General features: G+C 56.3%; 1 protein-coding gene across 6 annotated transcripts in view; it reads right to left on the reverse strand.

Annotated features, from left to right (window-relative positions):
* Positions 1-18,771, reverse strand: part of ABR (ABR activator of RhoGEF and GTPase) — a 184,107-nt gene that overhangs the window by 13,319 nt on the left and 152,017 nt on the right. Inside the window, exon 1 of one of the 6 annotated variants that reach the window (XM_025918147.2) lies at positions 9,753-10,196. The exons of the other annotated variants lie outside the window; for them this stretch is intronic. Within the exon in view, the coding sequence (XP_025773932.1) occupies positions 9,753-9,914 (162 nt within the window). The 5' untranslated portion in view covers positions 9,915-10,196. Of the gene's footprint in view, positions 1-9,752; positions 10,197-18,771 lie in introns of those variants that run through there. 6 annotated transcript variants of the gene reach the window in all.

Consider the following 18,771-nt stretch of genomic DNA (forward strand, 5'->3'; position numbering starts at 1 on the left):
GCCTGGGTGCTGGAGGGCTGCCTCCAGTACAATTCAGCCATTCTCTCCCTCCCCATCGTTTCCGTTCTAACTGCTAAGCAGCAACCTTACATTTTCCTGGGAGCATGTGAGACACAGGAAAGGCAACTCCTGATGTTAAGGCCAAGTTCTAGCCCTGCTTCTTCCAGAAAGCCTTCCTTGGATACCCCCAGGCCTTCAGTTCCCTTCTGCATTCCTGCTGGCACTGAGACCCTGTCCCTCTGCAGCCTGCTGGCACCATTTACTGTCATTTCACACACTCCAGCCTGTCTGAGGCCAAGTCTGAGGAAGGTGGCACTTCTGTGTTTTCCTGTGAGTCCCCACCACTGCCATATTCTGGATCCCCTTTGCAGGTGTGGCCCTGGTATGCTCGAGGGAGGCCCGCCTAGCCCCTTGGTGTCTTGACAATGAAGTTCTGTCTCCCAGCAGGCCACCAGCCTCCAGAAACCAAGTCTATTTTCAGGACATCACTTAAATACAGAGAAGGGAGGGTGAGGAGTGGAGACGAACGTGGCACATTTTCCAGAGAAATGATGCTGCCTGAACTACTGTGGCTATTTATAACCCCTGGGAAATGTGGACTCTGCTATTTCCTGATTAGATTAGTGCCGGGGGCGGAAGAGCCAGCCCCCAGGATGTGAGCGGACAGGAACACCTGACCACTTACCCGCCAGTCCCAGCAGATAGATGCCCCCCCCCCCCCCACTGGCCCTGGGGAGCGGGTACCTAGGGGCTGCCAGATCACCTGAGGGGGGGGGGGGTGGAGACAGATGGGGCTGTGAAGAGCCAGGCTGGGGGAGACCCCCAGAGGACTCCTCCTTCACCCCACAGGTAATACACATGCCGCTGGGGCTCCCCCACGGTGGGGTCCAGGTAGGAGACAGAAATGAGCCACAGGACATCCTGGAGAAAGTCATGAACAAGCGGGCCACACACAGCCACCGGGAGCACCTCAATTATGTTGTTTGCCTTTGCATTTAGGCAAAGGTCGGGTCATGGCTGCACATTCAGACCTCTGCCAAGGAGACAGCTGACCTTGGGGATGGATGTCCACAAGAGAACTACCAGGTCACCTGCACTGAAATCCTTCCTGTGCTCGGAATCCTGCATTCCTGCTCAGGAGACGGAGACGCACATTCTCAGAGTGAATGTGGCCGGTAGTTGGGTAGCTGCTTCACCGCCTCACATCTCGGACAGGAAACCCCAGCGGCCTCACAGGGGCGCTGACAGGATCGGAGGACAGGACGGCAGGGGAGGATGCTCTGAGCTCACCTAGGCGACCTGTGGATGGCGGCTGTGACTTGTTCTGCAGGAACATCCTCAAGGGTCCCCTCTGAGAAGCCTAACCCCTTCCTCCCAACCCGTTTCTCGCCAGCCTGGGGCAGGTGACCCCAGTGGATCTCCTTCCCTCTGTTCATGGCCACCTCTCAGTGCTGGGGCTTTCAGAGGCACCAGTGAGTCTGGAGTCCCCACTGCTGCTCCCCTGGGTGGGTGACACAGCCCACGTTCAAACCCAAGTCCTTCTGATGGTGGCCCACAGCCTTCCCACAGTGCCACACTCCCATAGCCAGGCAGCTCGCCCAAAAGCCTTCTGGTGATTTCTGCCACTGCCCCTTCCCACACGCCTCACAGGGGGCCTGTGGTTGTACCGCACTGTCTACGGGCAGTGGGGATAACCAGATGGAACTGACAGCTACAGTCCCAGTGGGAGGGGACAAAGGGGCACAGAGCAGCCATCAGTGTGTTACTTTGGGATGTAACACAAGGGCTCACTGGGTGACAAGGACCCATGAAGACAGTATTCACCAGGGACCCCAGGGGCTCCGAGGCCCACCCCCACCCCCTCCCCACAGCCCCTTGGCTCTGAGTCCCTTTCCTCAGAACGTCACCCTGTCATTTCCACAGCACAGCCCTGAGGCCCTGTGGAGCCTGGCCGATCCCTGACCTCTTGTCCCTGGGGGCCTCGCTTCTGCTTTCACTCCAGCGCTGCTCTACCCTTGGCTTTCTGAGTCCGGAGCCTGGCATCCTGGGCCTGTCCTGGGAGGTGGCATGGACTTCTCTCGAAGCCAGACTCGTTTGTAGGGCTAATAAAAACTAAGTGCTTCTTAACAAGAAGGACAGCAAATCCAGTATACTGGACTCGTCACCCTCAGAGGTGAACGGGGTGCTGAATGGAAGGTAGAGATGGCTGGCAGTGTTTCTGGGGATGCCTGCCAGAGGCCAAGTGCTGGGCTGTGGAGACCAGGCCCTGAGCCAGGTGTCCTGTCTGACGGCAGTACATTTCCTGTGTCTCCCAGGCCAGTGGCCACGGTGGCGGTACCGGGCTGGCCTTCTCCTGCCCTCCCCCAAGTGTGTCCACATGCTCTGGGCTGGGTCCCCTTGGGACACCCAGGCCAGCCTGTCATTGGGACAGACCACAGGCGTGAGAGGCATGGTAAGGCTGGCAACAGGGGAACCAGGGAGCTGCCAAAGCCTGCCTCTCCTCCCTCTCGGGAAGGGTACTAGAGGATTCCGTCAACGTGGCTGCTCTGAGAGAAGCTCGCAGAGAGGCAGGGAGGGGTGGCAGGAGGACGCCAGGGCCTATATCCTGGCTTCCAGCTCAGCAGCTGGGCCTGGGGAAACCATGGTCAGGCTCAGAAACTCACCCCGTTTTCCCAGGGGTTGACTCCCCCACCGTTAGGCCAAACAGGTTGCTGTAATGCCCCTCCAGCACTCACCCTGCAGGGTCAAGGTACCCTCTCCCAGGCCCGCTGCATGATAGGCTTGTGCTGACTCTGTACTGCAAGGCACCAGGATCTCGCCTCCCTTTCCCCCGCCCCCCTGGACTTTGAAGTTCTCAGAGGCCCACATATGGAAAGGGTTTAGCAGCTCTGAATGAGGCTTTTATTGAAGCCAGGTTAGCCTCATAGCACCCACTGTGACCTGCCTTCCCCAGCGGTCTGCATTCCAGTGGCTCAGCCTGCACTCAACCCTGGGCTGCCTCGGGAGACCCCCAAGGCTGGGGGCATCTCTCCCAGAGCCCTGGGACCCTGCCTTCCTCAGGGCTGGCCCGTACACACTGCCTTCCCTGCTCCAGACAGCCTGGACATTTCACCCCAGAACCGGGCCTCAGGCTAACAGCCAGGAAGTTGCCTTGCCTTGGCTCAGGGCCATATTGGGGGGCACCAGGGTAATGAAGGCAGGGTTGCTCTTGGGAAAAGGAACTGGCTGCGGCCAAAACAACACAGAGGCAGCCCAGAGCAGCCTCATCTCCAGAGTCAGGAGTGGGAGGCTGAGGTCCTGAGCAGGAAGTTTCATGCTAATTGCCATGGGAAGGCCAAGGGCCTGCCGGACCACCACGGGCTCGGTGGCCTCCCTCTGGACTCAGAGTGCTTCGGTGAGCATTGTGAAAGTCCTACTCTGAAGCTGACCTCATCCTCCCTGCCCAGGCCAGGAACGCAGTCTGGGCACAGAGCCTGTTCGTGAGAATGAGTAGCCCTGGCGATTCTGCTGCCTGTGCCCGCTCCGAAGGGCCTCTCAGTGCACTCTTGCCCTGGTCCCACAGGCCGCAAGTCCCCAAGCAGCAAGGCACCCTATCCAGGGCACCCGGCCCCGACCCCATTGAGTTCTATGACCACCCAGACAACCGGGCAACTGAGGATCAGTCATAGGCCCCCACGGGGCTCTGGACCTCCACCTTGCAGGGCGGCATGCTGGCTGAGAGCCGAGTTTAAGTGCTGGCTCCTGGACTAAGCCACTCAGGTCACTCTGGGTCAGTCTCTGAGCCCGTTTCCTCATGTAAAACAGACTAGATAACATTAGCACCTCTTAGGTTATCACCTCTCACATTACCGCTAGGAATGACCTGGTACTCAGCAAGTGCTCAAAATGTGTCTGCATCACTAAAACCAGGCTTAAGCTCCCCAGGGGCTTCCCACTGTGCTGAGATTAAAAGCTGAACTCCTTATCATGGCCTGCAAGGTCCTACTCAATTTGGCCACTGCCTGCTCCATCCAGGGTGATCTCCTATACTCTCCCGTGGCCTCTGTCTGCTTCTGAATATGCTATTGCCACCCCGGCCGCAGGGTTTTCACTTTGCCTGTTCCTCTGCCTGGAATGCACTATCCTGGATCTTTCCAGAATCCTTTTGTCATTTAAATCTTAGTTCAAGGAGCACCTGGGTGGTTCAGTTGGTTAAGCATCTGACTCTTGATTTTGGCTCAGGTCATGATCAGGTGGTGAGATTGAGCCCTAAGTCAGGCTCTGCACTGAATCACACTGCTTGGGATTCTCTCTCTCTGCCCCTCCCCTGCTTGTGCTGTCTCTCAAAATAAACAAACGCTAAAAAAAAAAAAAAAAAATCTTAGTTCAAAATTACCTCTTCAGGCAAGGCCTCTCCCTTCTCATTACTCTCTAATCTATTACCCAATTTTATTTTCTTCCCAGCACTTGTCCAGCCTGAAATGATCTCATTTATTGCCTGACTCCCTCTGTAGACAGAAAGTTCCATGAGATTAAGGGTTCTCTGCCTTCTTTGAGCACCCAGTACATGGAAGGCACCCATCAATATTCAGAGACAAAATGAATCAAATGGGATGTGGGGGGTGGAGAGAAAGCAATGCCTTTCCACCAAGGCTCCTTTAGGACAGGGGTCAAGAAGTCTCATGTTTCCTGCTCACCTCTCAGCTCCTTTGTTCAGTGAATGGCTGGCCTTGGCCCAGGGGCAGCCCTGTGACCTCTCCCACCCAGACTTTCCCAGCGTGTTGAGAGTTTAAGACTTAGGAACAGGAATCTTGAGACATGGCCAAAATCATCACATGAGCTGGATCTAGGAGATCATCCTGTTCAGCTCCTTCATGATACTGATGCCAGAGAATCAGAAAGGTGAAGAGATTTGGCCAAGGTCACACAGCCAGTAAAGACAGCAGGCTCAGAGTTAGAAAAATAAGGCCTCTTGACTCCCACCAGCCTGGTGCCCTCTCTGGCATCCTGTGCCGCATGAGCCTGAGGGGCGGGGTGCTCCAAGGAGGAGGCCAGGACACAAACAAGGCTTCAAACATGTGATGGGAAGCAGAGCTGTGGCTGTCACTGCTCTGGCTGTGCCCATCTGAGGCACCAACCTTGGCTGGGATCACTGTCCAGGACAGAGAAGGTTCTAGCTCCTGGCTGAGGAAATCACTGTGGAATGACAGGGCCCTCCCAGCCTCTCTGCAGAAGAATCCTAACAGCAAGCTCCCAAGGTGGCTTACCACCTCTCTAGGCTCACCCTGGGGACAAAAGACAATGCAGCGGGGGTGGCCTTAATCTAAAGCTCAGTGGGATCCTGGACGGACTCTGGTTCCTCCCAGGGACTGGGCAGGCAGGTTCCAGACATGGGGGAATGGGTGTTCCTCTAGGATGCTAGGGAGCAGTCAGAACACAAATATCTTTCCTGTCCCCAGCATGAGCTGATAGGGAGAAAGGAAGCCAAGACAGTACTTGCTGACCAGCTCCTGACAATTTGGGAAGCTGGCAGGCAAAGCCACTCAGCAGAGGGCTTTCCAAACTTGTGCTCCCTGACCAGTGCCTGGCAACTCCCCCAAACTAGCTCCTGCAGAAGTTTCTGGGCTCTTTCCAAAATGTCTGCCCTCCTGTGGCCTCGCTGCCTCTGGATACTCCTGCAACACTGGGCTCTGACAGCTTTGGCCTTTCAGGAACCACCTGGGTTGGCAGGCTTAGCTCCCCCTGGTCCGGGGCCATCTAAAAGCTGGGGCACCAAGCCCAGCATGGCTGCCTGGCCAAGCCACCTGTGGACCACAGAGATGCTGGAGAGAGCCAGTGCCCTTTCTAACCTCCCCAGGTGCAAAGAAACAGCACTTGCCAAGTGCACTTAGAGTAGGGGTTCCTACCTTGGGATCTGTAACCGTATCTAAAACAGCATCCAATTTGTGCATATGGGTGGCTCTGTGTCTGGATGGGGGCTCCATAACCTTCATCAGATTCTTAGAGTTGAGGACCCCTGCTCTGTGGAATCAAATAGCCCTCTTGGGAGCCATCTCAGTGGAGAAGTAGGGGCACTGGAGGTCAGGAGATCACCCATATGGCCCCAGTGAGCAAGTGCTGTAAGAAGCTTCATGGCTGTGAGAATGTGGGGATGTTACTCCATTCCCCCTTGCTAACTCTCCAGCCAGCCTGATCACAATCCTGGCTCTCACAGAAGCCCAGGGGGTAAATGGGCTGGCCACAGGGGTCTCCAGCCTGAAGGAGAGGCACTATCGTCCCTTTCCTACAGCTGAGGGATCACTATAGGGGTGCAAGTGGGCACATGAATGATTAAGACATAGACACGGGTCCCTTCCCTCTAGCAGATATGGCAGAGGAGGCAGGGCAGGGGGCGAGGGGCAGGGCGGTGTGTGGGCAGCCAGGGCAGGATAGATGGCTACTGCATAAGGTTTCAAGATCTTTCTTGGCATCCAGAGCCAGATTATGAAATACAGTTAATGAGCCCAAGATGTACCTGTATCTGATAGCCTAGCACCCTTGTGCCCTCCACACCTAGAACAGCCAGGGGATGGCTGTGTGAGCCTCAGGGATATACGCATGGTTTGAGTACCTGGTGCTACCTGTTAGGAAGAACTGTCAAGTTCAATGACAGACTCTGGGAGGGGCTAGGAGCTGTCCTGTGGTCACAGTCAAGATGGCAAAGAGAAGGACCTGAGCCCTAAGGTTCCCCAGACAAGTGACCCAAAGGGGGCTCCCATCCTGTCCTTCCTCAGGCAACACCTCTGACCCTCTCCAGAAATAGAGGGAAGCAAACCCTATCACAGACACTCTGGGGTTCAGCAGGAAACACTTCCATTTACCTTGCTGGCCTCTGGCTTCTTGGCAGAAGTTCTTTTGAGGCAGGGAATTCCCAACGCCCTGTGGCAACCCCTGAAGCAGAGCCAAAGTCATCAAGAACTGTCCTCAACCCCCCCCCCCCACCCCCCGCATCCTCTGGGCCTTGCCAGTTCAGCCTCAGTCCCCACCTCCAGGCAACCCCCCCACCCCGCCACTTGCCCAATGCTTCTGGCTTGGCCTCTGCCTCATGGGGGGCCTGCTAGCTTCTCTATGGCTCCCACAAGTGACCCCATTAAAACCTTTGGATACTTCAGGGGGTGGGGGATGGGCCTCCTCCTTCAGCCTCTCTCCCTGCAAAGTGCAAACCAGGGCTCCAGGAGCAGGTGTGATGGGAGGAAGAGCAGGCGCTGAGCCTCATCTCTGGTAGTGTGATTGAGGCGCAAAATTAAAAAACAAACAAGAAATTAAAAAGGAAAGGAAAAGGAAAGCAGAAACGCGAAGCGGTGCCGAGAGCCCTGGCGGAGCCCGCAAACCCAAATGCCACGTGTCTCCTCTGCTAAACGCTTTGCACCACACGCCAACCGCCAAGTCAGAGGCCAGAATGAGGCTTCAGCCCCAGAACTCCCCTTGGGGATACGAACAACCCCAAACACAGCCCCCTGGGACCCAGAGGGAAGCCCCTTCCAGCAGGTGCAGAGACCCCACAGGTTAATACTAACTAGGACTGTCCCATCTGAACACATTCTTTAGCCCCAGCAAGGGGTCCCCAGATAAGTCACATACACCCCCTCCAGCCTTTAACAAATCTTTAGTGAAAAGGGAGCAGGAGGGCCGCAGGTGTCTTGGCATCCACAGCATCAAATCCTCAGGGCAAAGTTGATGAGGAGTTAATGGGCGACCCCGCCTGCCAGGCTGGGTGGCACCTGGCGCCCTTCCCCCATGCCACCTAAGCTGCTGCCTGATCCTAGTCCCCTCCCTGGCTGGCAGTGAGCCGCCTGCCCTGCAAAAGATAGGTTAATGCAGCTGGGGAAAGAAGGGGAGTGGGCAGAGGGCCTGGCCCCCCAGGCCCGCCTGTTCACCCACCAGCCTGGGCACAGTTAGGCAGGCGCAGCAGGGTGAATGAATGTCCCGCCATGCAGACCCTCGTGTCTGTGACACTGACATACTTTGTCACACAGCGGGAACTAAAGGACCAAATCCCTGGCCACACAGGGTACCCTAGTGCCAGAGCCACCCTGCGGTCGCACGGATACCAATCGGCTCAGCTGCTCAGCACCCGGCTGGCCTGCCACCCTTGCCCAGAGGGTACCGCCAGACGTGGAGATACAAGAGGCCCCCAGAGGCAAAGCTGCCTAAAGAATTCCTGAGGCGGATTCTTGATTTTGCCAGTCACACACGCACAGCGAAAGAACAGAAAGTCTGGGATTTGAGGGGTTGAAAAATTGCCCCCTACCTGCCAGGCCCCTCCCCAAAGGGACAGGTGAACCAGAAAGGCTCTGTTTGGCTGGCACCAGGCCAGGAACCTGCTGGGGCAGTTTCTTGCCAACCCGGAGGTTTGGGAATGGACAATGAGCTTTGGGCTGGTGTCCGCTGGCCTCAGCAGGGGCCGGGGAGGGGGGTGCAGGGAAGGGACGGCTCCGGGCTGCCGGGCACAGAGAGCTGCCTCAGCACAGAGGGGCGACGGGAGCAGCTGAGGCCAGCAGGGCTCTGCTAGCCTGGTCCCTGGAGATGCTGAAGGTGACACAGGGGCCAACGCAGGACAGCTCAAGTCGCTGCCCTGTCCAGCACTTTCCAAGACTGATGTCACCTCTGGGAGGTCAAGTATGCCCCACTGGCAAGGGGTGAAACTAGACAAGGAGACAACAGGCCCAAGATCCCTTCCTCTTTGCAGGTGCTGGCTGGAGGTAAAGACCTACACACAGGGTCTCCCTTCCCCTCCTCCCCAAGCTGCAGGATGGCTTGGAAATCTCCATCAGCCACAGCCACAGCCTCCCTTGAAGGATGGGCATGGCCCTTGCCAGCGGGGACAGGCACCCTGCGACATCTTGCTTAGGCAGTGAATTCAGGGCACAGTTATCAAGTGCTTACTGTGTACTAGGTGCTGGGTCTGGTTCCTCCTCAGATGCCTGATGCCAGGGCCCAAAGCCAGCCCCTAGGCAGCCTGCCCAGCTGCAGGACAGTCGGCTTCTATCTCAGATTTTAATCCCCACCAAGGTCTGGGGCTGCAGGCAGGACAGGCAATCCGCCCTGGCACAGCTTGGTCTAGGCTGCCTGCTGGGTCAGGAAACCCCTGGCACGCTGACTGGGTTGCCTGATGCCCAGCTGGAACTGGGCCAGCAGTCATCTGGGTGGTCCCTGACAAGGCAGGCCCCTGGAGGCTGTAGACCCCAGACTCAGCACCACCACCACCTCCACACCGTGCTCCCGTCCTCCCTGGTGGGGCATGATGCCCACAGCCCCGTACAAAGAAGTCTTACATGGCCAGTGGTGTTGAGTGCTTCTGCCAGTACCCCTCAGCAATGTCCACGGGATTCGGGAAGGGGGTCCCACAGGGGGTGGGCACCCTGAGTAGGGGGAACTGAGACCCAGGAGCCCCTTGCTTAACCGTTCACATTCCTGCCTGTATAGACTCAGAAAGGAGCCAGGCTGTCCTCTCCCACAGGAGACAACAACCCCCCTCTTCCTGAGACAGGGACAGATGCAAAGAAAGCAGCCAGGGTCAGGGGTGGGGGTGGCAACAGCATTAATCATCAAATTAAGGCCACTTACAACAGACCCACATGCCTACCCCAGCCTCTGTCCTAGGACTCCGTAATCAGGCAGGAGCTGTAACGGATCTCCAAGGGGGGCTGGGGGGGGGGGGGGGCGGACAGAGCGGCCCCAGCAGTCCCTGGCCCTCCCACCCACGCAGGTCCCCCTTCCCCCCCTCCTAGCACCTTTTGGCGGAGCAGCTTGCTGCGCACCCGGCCCCAGAGCCGGGCTCCCGTGTTGGGGGGCCGCTTGCTCCCCGGCTCCTCCAGCCGATCCAGGCAGCAGCGCTCCAGGGGCTCACAGACCGCCTTCAGGCTGCAGTCGGGCTGAGGCAGAATGTCGGTCATGCCGGCGGCAGCAGGACCCGGCCCGGACTACAACCGGGCCTGCGGTGCCCGCTCCGGGGACACGGGAGAGGCAGAGGCGCGGGCAGCCTGGCCGCCGGGGCTCAGCTGCAGCGGCGAAGATAGAGGGAGCGTGCGGAGCGCTCAGCCCCCGGGCTGGCCTGGACTGTTACTCCAGCCGGACAGGGAAGCGCATGGTGTGCGGCTCTGCTTTCTCCTCCCCTCCCCGGAGACTGCCTCCCAGAGGAGCGCACCGGTGGCGGCGGGCCCTCTTCTCCGCCTGCTGGTCCGCGCCAGGCTCGCAGGGACGCCCCAGTGCGTGCGCCACGGACCTCCCGAGACCGCGCGGGGACCCGCCCCCACTGAAGGAAGTGACTCAAAGGAGGCGCTGGCGGCTGCCCCTCCAAAAAACCCAACCTCCGGATTTTAACTCTTGGCAGCCTGGGGCTCCAGCTCACCGACCCTCAGCCCAAGTACTGAATAAAGTTTGACAAGCAGCTAAACACAGTCTAGTCCATTCCCCTCTCCATCCGCGGCTAACCCCTTCACCACCAGGCTGCTCCCTGGGGTCTGGGGGACGTGAGGGGGGCTTGGGAGGAAGCCAGAGGGGGGTCTGCAGGGGGCAGGAGCTACGTTCTGGCCATGGACAACTGCCCTTGTCCCAGGCAAAGGTCCTGCACTGCCCTGGAGTTCTGCTTCCCCTGCTCTCAACTCCTGCCCCCAGGCACCTCCCTGGATGCCAATTTGGTGACAGGACCAGACATGTGTGGACTGGCACTCACAAACCTCCTCTTCGGAATGTAAAGAATAACGAAGTTCTCCAGTGGGGCAGCCTCCTGGGCTCTAGGGGTCTGAAAGGAACTGGTCACCATGGGCCATTCTCCAAGGACATGAGCAAAAGCCAAGAATGACACTGGTTACAAATGCCCAGCAAAAGGTGCCCCTCACACAGCCACTTTTAATAGTGGCCACATGCAGTTCACCAGAAAAACCCCAAACAGTTTGTGCTGCCGCGGGCAGAGCCACTTTGGCAAAGGGCAATCAGCCACTTTGTCTGGGCTGGGTGGCTCGGAAGACAGAGAAGAACGAACTTGTTCTTTACACTCAAGTTGGTAAACATTCTAACCAGAGTGAGAAATGAATCACCAAGTTAGAGCCTGGTGTTGGGGTGGGGGGTGGGGGGAAGGCCCCCAGATGGTTAGGGTACACAATACCCAGAGACATCACATTATGCAGAGCTGGGCTCACAGCAGGAAGGAAACCAACGTTTTCAGGATGCCAACCACGAGCCAGGTCTCATGCAAAGGGCTTTCAGATATCCAACTGCATTTAGGCCTTACAACTTTTGTGATGCCTGTGTTACTGTCTCCGTTTTCTGAGTTTTGAGGACTGGGGCTCAGGGAGGGAAAATTCTTGCCCGAGGTCACACAACTGTAGCTGGGGAGTGACAGGTCTCTTTCAAAGCTTCTGGTGCTCACAACTGCTGGGCCTCACTGAAGTGTGGCTGGTTCCTTTTTTTTCCTTTTTAAAAAATTATTTATTTATTTATTTATTTATTTGAGAGAGAGAGACAGAGAGAGTGAGCGAGTGCGTGTAAGCATGAGCAGGGGAGGGGCAGGGGGAGAGAAAGAGAGAGAATCCCAAGCAGCCTCCATGTTCAGCATGGAGCCCGACACAGGGCTTCACTGCAAAGAAAGCCAAGACCTGGTCATAATAAAAGCCACCCTCTACCGAGCATTTACGGTGTGATGGGCACCGTGCTAAACCACGTGGATTAACTCACTTCGTGATTCCTCAACCTTATGAAGTAAGTACCAGCACCCCCATTTTCCATTTGAGGAAATGAAGGAGACCGGAAGTTGAGCACCCTACCCAAGGCCATGCTGGGTCCAGCCAGAACAGGTCCGGCGGACAGCACCACTGTTGTATCCTGCATTGCAGGATCTGGTCCTGCACTCCCTCTGCCTGGCGGGTAGAAATGGGGTCCTGGAGCTCTGCTGGGCTCTGGGTGTCCCTGCAGGGTGGCCAGGCCAGCTCCATCTGTTCTAGGGCTCCACACTCCACACCTGCTTCTACACAGTGCAGACAGGGCTAAGCTGCCAAGGCTGCACGGAGTCTCCTCACATCTGAGCTAAAGTTGCCCAAAGTCGCAGCAGCTAAACACGGCCGGCCCATGACACCTTGCCCGGTACTCCCTGAGGGGGAGAGAAAGAGACCCACAGAGGCAGGGACATATCTGTGTCCCCTGCCCAGCTGAGGCCTGAGGCCCCCTATCCTTCCTGACCCATCCCTAATCTGCCTCTCCCAGGGCACCAGATGCTCCCTCTGAAGAGAGTCTTCCTCCAGTCCCACAAGGGGCCAGGCAGGTTCCCCACCCTGGCTGTCACAAAACCCATTCCTCCAGGAAGGCGTCGCTCACTGCTGCAGTCTTCACTTCTCCAACTCATTCATTTCATTCAGGAGGCGCTGACTGAGGGCCTGGCTATGTGTTTGACCCTGGGTGTGGGGCTGAGGAATCATCACAGACATGAATCGAAAGTCTGTGCTTGACAAGGCTGAGAGCCCAAGAGAAGAGCAAGACATGGGCTTAAATACCTTTAACAGGCAGCAGAAAAGCACTCCTTCACTTGACACGTATCAAGTGTGTGCCTACCATGTGCCTGCCATACCCAGATGGCCAAAGCATCACCTTAGCTCTCATGAAACCCAGTCTTAGGCCTTAAGAAGAGCACAGATAAAGTGCAATGACAGTTGAAGGAAAGGAGAGAAAATTTCTAGTCAGAGGAACCGCACAAGGCTTCTTGGAGGAGGAGGGGTTGGCATGAGCCTTGAGAGCTGTGAAAAAAGGCCATCCGCTTGGCTTTCCTCTGCAACCCTTCAGCTGACGTGCAACCGCTGGTTGTGTAACTGGCTGGGAAGGTGCCATTAACATCTCTGACCATGTCGGTACGCTTGGTACCATCAGCTGGTTAACTTCAAAACTGGCCCCTTGCTGGCTTTCTAAGGTTCTCTTCCTTCTATCTGGGTCATATGCCACAGGGTACAGTTTACTCCCCCAAACTGCACCCTGTGGGACAAGGTGTGCCTCCCCCACCACTGGGTGTGTGGGAGAAAGGAGGCAGTCTAGATCCTGTTCCCAAAGCCCTATGCTTGCCTGTCATAGGAACCCCAGGCTCAATACTTGTCTGGGTAAAGCAAACTCTGATTGGGTGAAAGCTGGCCAACTGGTCTCCATGGCGACATAAGCGCCTTAGCAGATGGGTAGCTGAGTTGGAGGCTCTTCCCTTGAGATGTTCATCTTTCCCTTCCTCCCCGTGGGCTGGGGGCTCTCTCTGGGACAGCACAGATTTGCCTTCTCTTCCCTAAGCCTGACTCACTCCTTCCTGGAATCAATGGTCTAGGAGCAGGCTGCAGGGGGGTTTGTACAAGACAAATGTTCCCAGTCACTTCCTCAAAAGTGACCGTCTGAATTCCAGTCCCTCCAGCCCACCACAGACCCTTCCTCATCTTTGCTGGATGGGCTAGGCTTAGGCTGTCCTGACCACCCAGGGAAGGACTGCATCCCCTTCCCCCTTCTGTCCATCCCTTCCGTCCAGCCACACCTGGCAGAACCCGCCGCTGAGGACATGCAAGGGCCCCCTGTCTGGATAAACAGAGCCTGGGCGGGAAGGCCCACACGAACAGATGTCGCTGTCTTTGGAATTAAAAACATTCCTAGTAGACTGTCCTGTCTTCCCTCATCCCTTCTCTGCACCCCCCCTTCCAGGCTCTCTGCAGAAGGAACAAGAAGGGCCGCCCTTAGGGAGGTGCAGGGCCCTGGGTTCCACCTAAGGAGGGGTGTATATCTGGGACGGTTGGGGCCAGGCACCCAGCACAAGCCTGCATGAGGCGAAATCAGGTTAAAGTGATCAGTAGCGGCATCACTGAAGAAAAAAAGGTCAACAGAGAATAGATGCAGCCTGAGATGTGTGGGCGGGAGAGGCAGGGACTGCCACCAGTGCTGCCTTGGTGACAGCTGGGGGTGGGGACGGCTTCCAGGCAAATCCTCCAGCCTGTGAATGCTAGGAGGAAGGTTCTTTCTCAGGACTTTGGGATGCTGCTGCCACTTCTCTGGAGTGACCCCCTTTTCTGCAGAAGACTTCCCTCTTCTCCCCAGGCCCAGACTAGAACCCTGATCCTCTATCCCTGGGATTGCACTGAGGATGGGGAGCAGAGCTGGGGAGCAAGGTGGTGGACAGCATGATGGAGTCTGAAGCTGGAGGGCTGCAGAAAGGAAGCCCGAGGCAGTCCCCACCCAAAGACAGGCACAGGAGGCCAGCCTGAGAGAACCAGCAGGGCCAGCAGCCGGAGCCCAGACAGACCGGGGCCCTCGTGCAGGGTGTGCAAACTGGCGGGGCAGGTGGTACATCCCAGAGCAGCTGTGAGAAAGCATGAGGAGACTCCCCTGAAGATTCCTGGCTCTGTATCCCTGCATCCCTAATGTGTGTTCTCACCTCCTTCTGTACTTGTCCTATAGAACTATACCAATGGCACATCCCTGGCAACCCCTAGTGATTCTCATGGCATATTTGGTCATGGAAATGGCTGGAAAATCCACTGGAGCCTTTGGGAACATCTCGCTTATCTAAAACAAACCCCACCCAGGGACAGAGCGGGAAGAACACACCTACCATGTCCTTCTATTTGCTCCCCATACAACTCATGGCCAGACCAGCACCCAGACCCCCTTGGCTTCTTGCCTGCTCCTTCTCACCAGAAGGAGGTATGTGGCCAGGGTCTCCCAGCACAGTGTTGGGGGAGAGGCAGGGCCCGCCCCCCCCCCCCCCCCCCAGGCCTCATGCTGAAGACACAACAGCCTCAAACAGGAAGGTTTGAAAGTAAGTCAGGATCCAGTGAGCCCCTATGCCTTTTGTCTCCTGCTCTATGATTAACCAACTCTTTTCCACTCAACTCTCAGCTCCAAATGAACAGAAGAAAGCTCCTGGGAGCCAGGGAACCTGGGCAAGAGTCCTGCCTGGTCACCGGAGACTCAGGAGCCACTTTCTCTCTCTGAGCTCAGTTTCCACACCTGTTAAAACAGGGGCTTGGACCAGACAAATGGTCATCAATGAATTTTTTTTTTTTTTTTTTTTTTTTTTTTTTTTTGCAGAGGACACTCTCTGCCTTTCTTTCCAAATGAAATCTTATACCAAAGTCTCCCTGCCCCCCAGTCAGATAAAAACAGAAGAAAGAAGAGGCCCCTGGCTAAAGCCCGGGGTGGATGGGGTGCTCCAGGTCCCTCCCAGCAACCCCTAAGCTCAGTAGGCAGAACCTGGAGCCCCTTAGCCTCCTTCCAGGGGATGGTTCTCATGAGAACTGCTGTTTCTCTTAACCACAGCCATTGGCCCCAGCTTGCCCTCAGGGCGGGGAGATGTGGAGGCTGGGGAGATGAGGGGCTTTTTAAGGAGACTTCCGGGTCAGAGTCCTGGCTCTGAAACTCGTGTCTTATCTCTACTTTTCTCTCTGCTTTGGGAAAGCTGTGGGCCTCTGCTTTGCTGGTATGGGTTCCCTTCGGAGGCTTTCCAACTGGATAACACTCACCGAGTCATTCAGGCTGGTGCTTTCTGGGTCACCTTGGTCCTGAAGCCAGTACAGCCCAGCTCTTGCCTCTAAGGGTATGAGCAGGCTAGGCTGTGCCCAGCCTCTCCCGTCCCAGCTCACGGGAAGTGGGCTGCTCCTGGGGGTCAGACCCTTGCGGAGTGCCACCACTGCCTACACCCTTCAATGCCGTGGCAAAGGCTGGGCTGCAGTGAGGGGCCACGGCAGGGTCTGCAGCACCCGCAGTGAGGGAGGCTGGCAGACCCCATGTGAGGTGCCCCATGTGAGCATTCATATCCACCTCAGCCCTCACTCAGGGATGTCCCTGGCAATTCCTCTACTAAGTCCTTTTCTCAGAGATCTTTTCAAAAAAATCAAAAGCAAGACCACCCAGAGACCAGTTTTTTTTTGATTTCTAGGAAGATAAAGTTGCAGCCTCTGCCTGCAGGGAGCTCAGCGGTTACTGAAATGTACAGTCACCTCTGTAATCTCATTTAATATTCACACGGGTTCCAGAGGAAGCACTCAAGAGGTCACCTGAGGCCACCTTGCTATTAGGTGGTGGAGCTGGGATCAAACCCAGCTCTTCCGCCTGAGTCTGGGAGCCCCCAGAGCTGGGAAGACAGCACCCCTCTTGTGGTTTGTTGAGAAGCTGGATATTCTCAGGCCCTGAATGAGTCAGTTCCCAAGGTCCTCTCTGAATTAGCTTCTCTGCTTGCCACCACCCGAGAGGTGGGCCTAGGAAGTGGGCACCAGGCCTGCCCTCAAGGTGGCATTCCCAAGAGGGGCAGGAGGGCAAGAGGGAGGTTCCAGCCTCCAGCTGTTTCCTATTGAATGCTTCCCATCTCCAGAATCCACTGGGGCAGAGTCTGCCTCCCCAAATCAGGAACACCCGGGAGGCGGAGGCAGCTGAGCAGGGGTGGAACGAGAGAGGTTGTAGAAGTGTGGGGAAGTCTCTGGGTAGCGGGGCACTGGCCTTCCCAAGGTATCCCGCCCCTGGATTTCCCCCATCCTGCTGCCTGCTCTCCAAGTGTAACTGAGGCATCTGGACCAGTCTTGAGAAGTGACAGCAGGTGGGGATGAACAGCTCTGAGACGGGCAGGGGATGGGGTGGGGCAGGACAATGGCTCCAGTCCCAAGGCCTCTGGGAGGAGGCAGTGTCTGAAGCAGGGAGAGGAACAGTGCTGGCACCAAACCTCCCCTGTCCCCATGTGCCTCTGGGCTGGCCTGGTGGTGGTGGCAGCAGCAAAGAGAAGAGCCCTGCGTGGGCCAGCTCTGAGAACAGCAGGCAGCAGGGATATGAAACGCAAACTCTAGAGGCAGACGCTTCCCCTGCTTGTGCACATCAGGACTGAGGCTGGGTACAGGGGAGGACTCCACCTTCCGGGGGGAAAGGCTGGAACACCATTCCCAGCATGGCCACTGCAGCGTCCCAGGGGAGGGAACTGCCTAGCATTGTGGGTGCCAGGCCAGGGGTTGAGGGCTGGGGTGGTGGAATGAAAGGGAAAAGCCAGCCCCAAGGCTTTCTCATAGCTGCCCCCACACCCTTAGGTAAAACCAAGCCATTCCCAGGATCCAGGGCCCAGCAGTGGTCAGCGCAGCCCGAAAGACGATTGGGAGAAGGTGTCAAGGACCCACATGAATGTCCCTCTGTGATCCCACCCAGGGAGGGACCCCGGCACCTCCTGGCACCAGCCATGAAGAACCAGAGTGGGCAAGAGCTAAAAATGTCTGGGTCAACCAGGCCTCTGACCCAGAGCCCAGGCTCCCAGAGCAATAAAACTGACATGCCTGGCCCTCCAGCAGTCAAACAGGGACAACAGACCCCTCAAGGGCCAAAGAGAGGGATGTGGGGTGGGGGAGCCCTTGACTCCTGCCCTAGCAGGCTCCTGACCCACGCTTACTCTGAATTTCCTCATGCTCTGCAGAGTAATTGAAACCAGAAACAATTCTGGGCCAACAATGGCCCCTTGTTCCCAGCTCCTCACTCACTTTGTGCTCTGGGCCTGACCGCACCATGCCAAGCTGAGAGCTGCACCAAGGGAAGAGCCCAGAGCTGCTCAGTCCAGGGTCAAGGCAGGGAAATCTTGGCTGCCTGGTGCTAAGGGGCCTAACCTTGACCTCCAGCCTACTCTGAGGTTAGTTCATCAAAGCCAGGTCTGACCTTCATCAGCATAACAAAATAGATATGGCCTCAGCCAACCTAAGGTCTATACAGAGGGGGCCACTTGCAGGTGACAGCCTTTGGGAGGGGGTGCTGCTTGATGAGCTATACCTGGAGTCCCCGTAGGAAGGTGGAGGACAGTGTACCTGGACCTGCCAGTTTGGGCAAAGGGCTGTCATTATTAGATGAGCACAGACTCTGTGCCAGCCCTGTGCCACGGGCTTCAGGGACTTCCACATTCAATTCTCATTAGGACCCATTTTACGGATGAGAAAACAGAAAATAAAGTTAACTTACTCTGCTCTCCCAACTAATGAAAGAAGAAAGCTGAACTCTGAACCCTAGATCTGTTGGGCCTCAAAGGCCCAACGACACTGACATATCAAAATTCTCCTCTTTTGTTTACTACATGCTGAGGTCCTGTTCATTCTTCGTATCCACAGCACAGTGCCTGACACTTAGAGGGTGCTCAGTATGCAGAAAGGCATGAAAAAGCTAGTGAAAGCATGGCTCTTTCAGGGAGGCTCCTCTGAGCCTTACAACAAGCTGGTGATGAAGGCAGAGTGGGAATAGTTATCCCCATTTAACAGATGAAGAAACTGCAGCCCCCAGATAGCAGTCTTCTGACCCTCAGCGTCAGGGTCACTCCCTCCACACTCAGTACATATAAACCATGACCTAGGGAAGGGCAGAGGAGATCCGAGGAAATAAGGGTCAAGGAGACAGGGATGCCTAAATTGGGGGAGAGAAAGCCAAGAGGCAACTGTTTGAACCAGAGAAGGCTAATAGTGACCAGTTGGTCCTCCACTTGTGGGGCCCTGCTTTCTGGTAATAGCTGGAGACCAACGAGCAGTTGGCTGGGGGTGGGGAATCTTGGGTCTGGAGAGGAGGAGGCTATGAAATCTCCATCCTCAAAGACCAGGCTCTTTTTCTCACTTAAAAGGAAGAAAGTCTAGGGGCGCCTGGTTGGCTCAGTCGGTAGAGCATGCCACTCCTGATCTCAGGGTCGTGAATTCAAGCCCTACATTGGGTGTGGAACCTACTTAAAATAAATTTTTTTTTTTAATTAAAAAAAAAGGAAGAAAGTCAAAAATAACCAAAATGTCCATTGGTGGATGA

This window comes from Puma concolor, chromosome E1, assembly GCF_028749965.1.
Source record: "Puma concolor isolate L17-30 chromosome E1, mPumCon1.1.hap2, whole genome shotgun sequence".
NCBI classification, from domain to species: Eukaryota; Metazoa; Chordata; class Mammalia; order Carnivora; family Felidae; genus Puma; species Puma concolor.